We start from the raw sequence: 10,615 nt of genomic DNA, 5'->3' as shown, positions 1-10,615 counted from the left end.
TTAAGAACAATAAGAGGAAACATTGTGTCATATGATTAAATTATTACAAGATTATTAAATTATACAGATTACACAGACAGAGGCACAGTTAATAGGATAGTGCAGGTAGCTATTTATATATTTATATTCAGTAGAAATACAATAATATGTGGGAAAAGAAAAGGATATAAGTGCATATTCAAATAATTTCAGTCTGTAATTTTTTTAATTCTTTTAAATAATTCAAGTCTTGTGTGCTTTTCTATTTTGCTGCCCAACTAAAAGGAGTTGGAATAAATCTGGATATCTTTAAGAAAGTGAGTAGAATGGGGTTAACCCAGGGGTCAGCAACCTTTACTATCAAAAGAGACATTTTTAGTCAAAATAAAAAAAAGAAAATCTGTCCGGAGCTGCAAAACATTTGAGCATTGTGATGAAGGTAACACAGTTTATAGTCTAAGTATATAGTATACAAGTCTAATGCAGTGAGGTCCAAAGAGCTAATGTACTACGGAGTATTAGGGCCACATTGAGGGAAAAAACATCTGAGATTTCCAGAATAAAGTTATAATATTATGAGAAAAAGGTCGTAACATTACGAGAAAAAAGTCATAATTTTATGAGAAAGTTATAATATTACGAGAATAAAGCCATAACTCTACGAGAAAAAAAGTCATAATATTACGAGAATAAAGTCATAACTTTACGAGAATAAAGTCATAATATTATGAGAATAAAGCCATAGCTTTATGAGAATAAAGTCGTAATATTATGAGAATAAAGTCATAACTTTACGAGAAAAAAAGTCATAATATTACGAGAATAAAGTCAGAACTTTACAAGAATAAAGTCGTAATATTATGAGAATAAAGTCATAACTTTACAAGAATAAAGTCGTAATATTACGAGAATAAAGTCTGAACTTTACGAGAAAAAAAGTAATAATATTACGAGAATAAAGTCAGAACTTTACAAGAATAAAGTCGTAATATTATGAGAATAAAGTCAGAACTTTACGAGAAAAAAGTAATAATATTACGAGAAAAAAATTATAACTTTACAAGAATAAAGTCGTAATATGACGAGAATAAAGTCAGAACTTTACAAGAAAAAAAGTAATAATATTACGAGAATAAATTCAGAACTTTATGAGAAAAAAAAGTCATAATATTACGAGAATAAAGCCATTACTTTACGAGAAACAAATTGTAATATTACGAGAATAAAGTCACAAATTTATGAGAAAAAAAGTTGTAATATTATGAGAATAAAGTCATAAGTTTAAGAGAAAAAAGTCGTAGTATTATGAGAATAAAGTCATAAGTTTAAGAGAAAAAAGTCATAGTATTATGAGAATAAAGTCAATATTTTAAAGTAGTAATTTTACAAGTTATTCTCTTTTTTCTCGTACAGTAATATTGTGACTTTATTCTCATAACTGAACTTGAACTTAACCCATGCTATTGGCAGCCTCTCTCTGTAGGTGAACCTCCTCACCTGTAGGTGTCAGTGTGGACAACAATGCAAGCTCAGATGAGCAAAGAGAGTGAAGCCACTGCGCATGTGCGGTGTTAAGTATACGTCAGCTCTTCTTCACTAACTAGCAGCGCAGCAGTTACGTGGCCTTCACTCCTCTTCTCGTCTTCTCATCAAACACGACCTCACAAACAGGTAATCTAGCTGCTATTCTATTCAATATCATTTTGTTTTGTTACATAAAGCTAATCTACTAACTGGAGTGTAATATTTGATGGAGAGAAATAGTATATTAAGAGTTATAACGTTGTGGGAGTCGTGATGCTGAAGTCGACGTCAGCACTGAGACGCAGTCAAAGCTTTAGCATTGTGTTTTTATATTGTGTCTTGTAGCTTGAACAACATGGATCAGGTAATGCAGTTTGTTGAGCCCAGCCGGCAGTTCGTCAAAGACTCCATCAGGCTCGTAAAGAGATGCACAAAGCCTGACAGAAAAGGTAGGTTTCATGTTTAATGTGGCCCTCAGTCTCTCTGTTGCGTTGGCAACAGTGTCAATCAAGCTAACCCAATTTCAAGGCTAACAGATTTTGGGATCTAAAAGATCAATATGAGTGATTTTCTTTAATAAGATCATGAGATTCTTGTTTTATATTTTGATTATTTGTTGTCCTTTCTTCAGAGTTTCAGAAGATTGCCATGGCCACAGCAATTGGGTTTGCCATCATGGGTTTCATCGGTTTCTTTGTTAAACTCATCCACATCCCCATCAACAACATCATTGTGTAAGTATTAAGCAGTGACTCATAACTTATTTACATGGTAACTGTATCATACAATTTGGTTATGTTGATTGTTATTTTAAGTTACAGTTAAAAGAGGGTAAAAGGGTAATTGTTAATGACATTATAAGATGAACAGAGAAGAGAAAAAGGGTTTTCTTGATTAGAGATTGTGTGTCCAGGGAAGCATTATCTAAGTGTCTCAATGATATCAGTGATAGACAGAGAGTTTCAGGGAGTTTTGATTAACTGCTTTATTGTCTATCTACTTACTGCAAAGATGTGTGAATAAATCAAATTGGGAAAGCAAAAATTCACTGAATTCACTGGTATTGTCTGTCCAGCAGTGGTACATTATGGCAAGTTTATTCAGTGTCTTACTCTCAATTTAAAAAAAAAAAACACAGGCTTTGTTTTCTCAGGTATTTGTAGTCCAATACAGCTCTGAAAAAAATAATCTTTAATTTAAATACCACTTATTTACCACAGCTGGAAGAGGCTCATATCATTTAGATCCCCCATTGGAGTGCTTTAATTTTGTATAATACTAATTAAGCGTGTTTATAGATTGTTTTCATGCTCCATCTATTTGGTTTGATTTACAGAGGAACTTCTCAAAACATTTTGAAAACGATATCCTACTAACAAAGATTGAGATATTACTCACTTTTAACAATCCAAGTTTTTTGGCAGATGGAATTTACATAATTAATTGGATTAATATTAGCAAAATCTTACATATCCATAAAATGATGGGGCTTAAAAGAATACCAATCTATGACCCCAAAATGGCAACATTTATTGAGTCTTGGATTTTGTGTATTGTTATAACTCTAGCACTGATTTACAGTCCAAACTACAATAAATCTTAGTTATCTTATCTGTTATAGTTGTCACCCAACATTAGATGGTGTCAACAAGTTTCTTATTGACCAATTACAAGCATAAATTACCAGAAATAACAGTCTTTTAATAAAGACAAAATTTTATAAATACTTTTTAATACGTCTATAATTAACATGAGCACTAATTATTATATATATATATTTTTAAATGTCTGATTAGGATTAGCTTTTGCATCAGGGAGAAAGTTAATTTTATTACATAATTGATAGAATACCATTAACTCAAATAAGGACCAAAAGTTATTTACATTTACCACACAATAGTCATTTATCATTGGTTATTTATGTACTGTTAATTACATAGTTTTCACTACATAAAAGACGAGGGCAAAAAAAACTGGTAGCACTCATGATTTAATTTTTGTGCACAGTAGGATAAAACATTCAAATAATATTCATTCAGGCTGTTATCCTAATAGTCAGAATATACAGTATCCTAAAGTGCAGAAGTAGGATTATCTGTTTATGGAAGAATGTTGTGGCACAATACTAAATCTAAGTGATACTGATGCACACAATCGGTGTATTTTGTGTATCTAAATTCCCATTTAGCTTTCTCCAGTCACTAACACTGCCTTTCTTGTTTCTCCATCTAGTGGTGGTTAAATGCTGGACAAGAAAAAACACAAACTTCAATACCCGTGGACAGGAAACGACGATGCAAAGTGTTATTGGGCTGGTGTGATTGGGGACTGAAGGGATGTCATTTTTACATTCTGTGCACAACATTTATATTTCGATGTGTAAATAAAACAAATGGAAACCCACACACTGATTTTGTCCCGTCTATACAAATAGCCTTGCTATCGCTGCAGCATGTATACAACAGTTTGGCTTTTACCTTTTCTGACTTTCAGAAATATAGTACTGTCATCATCAAAAGGCACAGAGAATTGGAAGCTGGGTGTGTGTACAGTATTTTCTGCTTAGTAGATATGAATATGGTAGCTACAAATGGACAGTGGAGCATTGACGTCAAAGGCACATAGTGTAGGCTGTGATACAAAGCAGATACCTGCATACAAGCTGTCATCTCGGTCCTTCTCAAAAGATATCAAAATGTGTTTTAATGAAGGGAACCAGATGTTAGCATAGAATAAGGCTTGGATTTTGGTCGTATTTATGGTGCATATTCATCATTTCTATATGGTCCAACTTGAATTTACACCTGCACAGTGTAGAAGCATATCCAAGTATTGCATAAAATCTGTGTTAAAAGAATACTGTAAATATCATTGACGAAGATCAACACTCTGGTATAAAAACTAAAAATAGTAATCAGCTCTATTTGGTCAGTTTGGAATATTCCTACAGAGCTGACCGCGTCTCGATCATTATATCACAGGAGGACACTCAGTGTTTTTAGTGAGACTTTTGGCCACGTGTTTCAGTTTTTTTTTTCTTATTTTACTTCAGGCTGTGCAAAACATAAGACTAGTGAGCCATAACTCAGCCGTAGCAAAGTAGTTACATGTTCTGATTAGTCAAATGCTGCCCGAGAAGAAGGATTTCTTCTGTGTCATTACCCATCCTCACGGATGCCCATGCTCCAGAGCAGAGGCTTGTCGGTTGTCACGGTTACAGGCTTCCTGGGGTTTCCAGGGGCGACGGGTTCGTAGGTGTTGGAGGTGCTTACTAGCTTCCCAAACTGCAGGACTTGGTTATCTGGACAGAGGAGACAGACGCATAATTAAATGCAGCAGTACTGAGAGATACCGCACTTAATGGCTACTTTAAATAGTCTTAGTTAAATTATTCAGTGGGTAAAAGTAGATAATTGGTTTTCAGTGTTACTAGTTATCTTATAATCACTGCACACTGCCTTCTGTACTTTATTTGACTATTAATAATGCAGCTGTATGTCAAGGCCGTGTTAGAGAGTGGTCAGGAGTGGTTCGTGGCTCTTTGTATAACCCCGAGGCGAGGTGGTCCACATGACTTCGCTTTACGTCTGAGCAAAGAAATTTGGCCCCGAGCGAAGCAGTCCGAGGCCAAACGGTTCACAGCCAAAGCCACACACATTCACAAAGGCTATTATGCTAAGGCCACTGAGCATACTCCCACTTTATGGTTCCTGAAATCCTCTCAAAAGAGAATCCTTCAGCTGCCGCGAACAGGAAAGGTGACCACTGAGTCAAATAAGGCTTTTTTTTGTTTGGCATCAGCAGAGAGTGAAGCAGAATGAACTCTTCAAGGACACGGCATTTATGAAAGGAACGTTTTAAAATAAAGAAGATACAACATTTTGATCCACATTAATTAACATTTTTTTCACATTTTCACTTTCAAGACCTAATGATTTAAAGGTTAAACCGTACAACTAGTGATTTGCTTGAACTGAACCAGTCGGACCTGAAAGGCAACACTGACATCAAGTGGCCTAACCAGGAAGCTCAGTAGTATCTGTAGTAAAGGAGCATCACATGGTCAAAAGTTTATCAACCTGAATAAATAAGTAATTATTTGACACTGATTATGCTTTTTTAATATTAAAACTGGTAAAGATTAACTTCTAAACAACTTTTCCAGATGATGTAACTCGTGTAAATATAGCACAAGAAAGGTTGTTGTGATGAATTTAGTCATGCAAAAATAATGCATCTTTAAGGAAAATAACAAAACCATTGACCGCGCTTCAACAGGCCCCGAATGGCAGAAATAGAAATTTGCGTGTCACTTTCCCCATTAACAGTTACATTTATTCACGCAGCATTTGCTCTGAATAAGCTGAGCCGACAAACACCCTGAGAGTGGAGCTGTTGGATCGTGTCTAATGTGAGAAGGGCAAACTCACCTCTGGAGATTTATACCTGGGGCTCTCTATTATTCATTCACTATTATCTGTCACTGTGTTCTTACAATCTGCAGCAAATTAAATAGTAAAGCATTCCTCCCCTACAGGTCAGGAAAATGTGGCTTTTATTGTATTGAAGTTTTGTTTCTAATACTTCACAGAGAAGACAAAAAAAGGTTCTGTAGCTGCTTTTAGCTCTAACAGGTTTTTTTGGAAAGCTTTTCACCTATTTATGTCGCAGCACTGCCATAAACCAAGAGTAGTTATAGCACTAAGCACTCATTGACTTTACTTTTTTTAGCCATCTTTAACTAATTATCTGGTTTGTCTGCTACGAGCAGAGCGTGTGGCACAAACCACAGCTGTGACTAGGTGAGTCAGATGAAGTTTTGTTTTCTACTTGTCAATCACCTCCGCTCCATTAATAACTCCTATTTTCATTTGAGAGGATAGCATTGTCATCTGCTCTACTGAATAATTTGTGCCTGGACGAATTACCTTAAAAGGCAATGATCTGTAACATTTCACACATTCAAACAACATCACAGATAACAGAGCGTGATTTTAATAATCAAGTTTCTGACTGTTGTTGCTGTGTTACATATTATTAAAGGTCCCATATTGTAAAAAGTGAGCTTTTCATGTCTTTTTTTTTTTATCATAAAGCCGGTTTAAGTGCTATATAAATACTGTGAAAGTATCAAAACCCTCAATCCATGGAGAGATACACACAGCCTGTATTCAGAAACTGTGCCTTCGAAACAAGCTGTTAGGATTTCTGTACATTTGTGATGTCACAAATATACAATATTTAGACCATTACACGGTTTTAAACGTAAACATTCTAAATGTGTCCCGATTTATTTCCTGTTGCAGTGTATGTGATCGACATCAGCTGACAGGAAGTAAACATGGACCCAAGCTGTTGCCTAGCAATGCAATTCCGTTGTAATGTGCTAAAACGGAGCATTTCAGACAGAGGGTAAATACAGGGATATTCAGGCAGACAGTATGATGAAAATAAAGTTTTTTTTTTAACATTACAGCAAGTAAACATGTTCTAATAGAAACATAAAATACAAGTATGGACCTGAAAATGAGCATGACATGGGACCTTTAAGTAAAGTCACATCATAAAGATGGATATAACAATAATAGCAACACCGATTTAATCTGATTTCACCACATTTCACAGCATGAAAGAGTTGCTTTACTCAGGTGAATACATTACAGTGCTACATGCCCAAATATTTCATAGATTTTAAAATATGAGTTAGTTGTTTCCAGTATAGTAGAGTTAGATTTCATAAACTAAAAAGGCGTTACTTGAGCAAAAGTCTAAATCATTAAACTGCAAGTCTAACAACATTGGGTGCCAAGGCAACTATGGTGCATCATTAGAATAAAATGTCTTTTTTGTGGGCTTTGCATATTTTGATAAAATAAAATTCAATTGTAGGTCTTACAAATACAGCTTTTCTATATAAAGTTTATTTCAAAGAAGTATAAATTTGATTCTCGTATAGAATAAGGAAACTAATTAATCATATACAATGCTACGCCCCAACATCACACTGTACAGTATATTGCACATTATTAACCCAAACCAACACATGATAATTACATTGTTTCAACGTCTTTTAGAAGAGACAAAAGGAAAAAAAATAATATGAATATGCAAAAATAGTTTTCGTGCAATCGCTTCATGCAAAGGCGAAAATGAACACAAAAGGAACAAAGACAGGAGAGAATGAAGCGAATCATTTGTCCACAGGCGCCTGTACGCACATCAAACAGGGACAAAAAAAAAAAATATTCTGCTTCAAAGACTGCCCCACAAGCATGGTATTAGACCAGCTTGACTCAGAACGAGGAGTAAAATAAGCTGTATGTGAAGTTAGGGTGCTTAATAATTGAGTGAACACAGAGCCACGGTGTGTATGAGAATAATGTCTGACTGTGTTAAAGTGACGGCCTGAAGTTTTCACTCTGCAGGGGAATGTGTTTCCGCCAGATTCTTATCAGCAGAGCCACGAAGGTTACCAAAGAGCTGGAGAAAAACAGAGAAGTCAAGGTAGATATTCTAGTATTTTTGTGTTATGTGAGTGGGAGTGTGTATACTTTTATAGCTCTCTTCGGGAGGTTCAAAAAGTCCTGATAGGTAAATGTAAAGATAAACAGGGATTTATGAGCAGATTCTCTGCAGAGGCCCTGAAAACCGTTTTGGTTATTTTTCACAAGACATTTCTGCATTCGTGTTTCTACTCACGGGTCAAAGTGGGCTAGGTGCAGTTGGAAAGGGGCGATGTCACCACGTCTATGCACCAATCAGAATTTACCAATATATTTTAATCGTAGTTTGCTCATGTTGCTAGGTCACTATCAATCAAATCTCTTCAAACCACACCCATACAGTCCTGATAAGGCAGATTAACTGTTAAACCTGTCATAAATAATAACTAAGAATGTATTTCTTAAACTTTAACTTAGATTTTTGCTAATTTAGCCATGAACATTTAGTGTTTAGTGAAATTATCAGAACTATCGGGGTGGGTTAGTTACTCTAGTATCGATTTAGGAAGTAGTTCCAGGGACTAAAAAGTCCCAGGAACATTTGGTGTAAGGCCCGCTTATTAGGGGCTATAAGGTCTTTGCGTCAGTTTTAGAATAAACAATAATTTAGTAATGATAATAATATAAAACTATAATTAAAACTAGAATGGCACTCGGAGAGCGCAGATCTCCGCCAAGGTGCCTGAGTATGATTACCCATCCCTATCCGTTCTGCTTGCGCCATCATCCACGTGTATTTTTGTTTATGTTGAGATCAGCTGTACGTAGCAGAGCAGCGTAAAACACTTCATTCAAACTGGACAGAAACAAAATTAAACTCACCTAAACCGTCGTCGTTAGTCTTTCCAACAATCACCAAGTGTGCTTTGGTCGAACTCAACTGTAATTTCATAGAGTTTAATGGGAAAAAACGCTGAATCTACAGCTGTCCAACCCCCTGCTCTCTCTCTCTCTCTGAAGGAAAGAGGCGGGGTCATGCGTCATCAACGCGTCATCAGTTACACTGCGCATGTGTTATACCCAGAGGTCTTAATGTTCTGGCTGATAGGAATCCGTAAAAAAATTCCTGAATCCGGATCATGGTCCGGATCGCCACCAAAATCGAATGGATTGTTCAATGTGCCACTACCCACACCGCCAAAAGATTTCATTGAAATCCATGGCTGACTTTTGGAGTAATCCTGCTAACAGACAAACCAACAAACCAACAAACCAACATAACCTCCTTCCCAGGCCTCTGGCCTTGGCGGAGGTAAAAAGCATTTAGCTACAACTGGCTTCTTCAAAAATATCAATTCACCAGTGTGCCACAAATATTAGGTTCCTCACACTGCCAAGGCTCCATAGCTATAAAATGATCATAAGATTTCTACCACAGCACACTGTGATTATATAAGAGGACAGAACATGTCAATAATGAAAAAAAAGTGATGGCTGGTATAAGTAACCCAACTACCACCAGAGGCAGCAGAGCACTGCAATAGGGGGGGGCATTAGGAGTCCTGCTCAACAGGATGGCATAGTGGCACTTACATTTACAAACACACATTATCTCTTCTGGCTGTCTCACATTTACACACATCCATTTGCAAACAAGCACACACACTTAGAGGCACACACACACACACACACACACACACATACGTGCGTGTGCAAACTCTTTTACCGCACAAAAGGCTTTCAGATGGCTTCATTAGTAATCCCCTCCTCAAAACTGATACCGATCAATAACGGCCCCCGTTGCAGAGGGGACCGAAATGAGCATCGCACCCTCCAGTGATAACAATGGAGATGTTTGCTGCCTGTAATTGCATTTCCAGCGTCACAGCCGAAAGGGCCCGTCAGCTGTAAGTAGACCGTATTTACACAACAAATTACCCAGGAGAGAGAGAGAGGGTGGGCGAGGAGAGGAGAGACTCACAGACACTCACACTGCAGTGGACAGGTAGAGAGGGGAATTATGGGTGTTAGGGGGTGCATTGTTGAGAGGGAGAGGAGACTCTTGCTGCTCTATTTTTGCCTCTCGATGTTTTGTAAGCAGGTCTCTCGAAAGACATGTTAAAAGGTGCAGCATGAAGCATTTTTAAGCACCAAAACATTAGTGTCAAATTATCTGTGATATATTAGTGCACTGTAATACACAGCCACAGGTAACTGGTCTCTATCTAAACCATTATCCATACATACTGTTTTGTGCTATGAAGATACTGGTCGATAAGAAGACGAGTAAAGCTGCCCATCATATATCTGTTTAAATGCTAATTATACTTATCACTTGTAATGGAGGATGCTTTAAAATAGCTTTAGTCACTGTGACCCCCAGGTACTCCAACACAAACCAGCAGATCATTTTTCTCTTCCCATTATATCTGAATGTGTTTAGCATGAAACAAGTGTCCCCCTTTTATCGCGACTTGTCATCGAGAAGGCAAATTGAACTCATTCAGTCAGATCCTCCACTCCTTCAGACCGGCGTGCTATCAAATTTCATCGCGCTTCACAGTTCGAGTGAGAAAATCATTTTCTATAAATCATGTTTGTTCAATACTGAGCTGTCCAATTACTAAAAAATGAGGTGAATGTATGACTGTGTTTTCGCACACATTCTG

General features: G+C 36.7%; 2 protein-coding genes across 4 annotated transcripts in view; one reads left to right on the top strand and one right to left on the bottom strand.

Moving 5' to 3' along the window:
• The first annotated feature begins 1,496 nt into the window (after window positions 1-1,496).
• On the top strand, window positions 1,497-3,756 carry sec61g (SEC61 translocon subunit gamma). Its single transcript, XM_037757140.1, has 4 exons — window positions 1,497-1,650; window positions 1,849-1,952; window positions 2,135-2,237; window positions 3,736-3,756. Exons 2-4 carry the CDS (start codon window positions 1,859-1,861, stop codon window positions 3,743-3,745), a joined length of 207 nt encoding a protein of 68 aa, XP_037613068.1. The 5' UTR covers window positions 1,497-1,650; window positions 1,849-1,858; the 3' UTR covers window positions 3,746-3,756.
• tpk1 (thiamin pyrophosphokinase 1) overlaps window positions 3,287-10,615 on the bottom strand; it is a 78,135-nt gene continuing 70,806 nt past the window's right edge. For all 3 annotated transcript variants that reach the window (XM_037757137.1, XM_037757139.1, XM_037757138.1), the window contains exon 9: window positions 3,287-4,804. In XM_037757137.1, the coding sequence (XP_037613065.1) occupies window positions 4,662-4,804 (143 nt within the window). In that variant the 3' untranslated portion in view covers window positions 3,287-4,661. The remainder of the gene's footprint in view (window positions 4,805-10,615) is intronic.

This window comes from Sebastes umbrosus, chromosome 21 (genome assembly GCF_015220745.1).
Source record: "Sebastes umbrosus isolate fSebUmb1 chromosome 21, fSebUmb1.pri, whole genome shotgun sequence".
NCBI classification, from domain to species: Eukaryota; Metazoa; Chordata; class Actinopteri; order Perciformes; family Sebastidae; genus Sebastes; species Sebastes umbrosus.
Note: the sequence above shows the minus strand (reverse complement) of the source record. Positions and strands in the feature narration are given on the sequence as shown.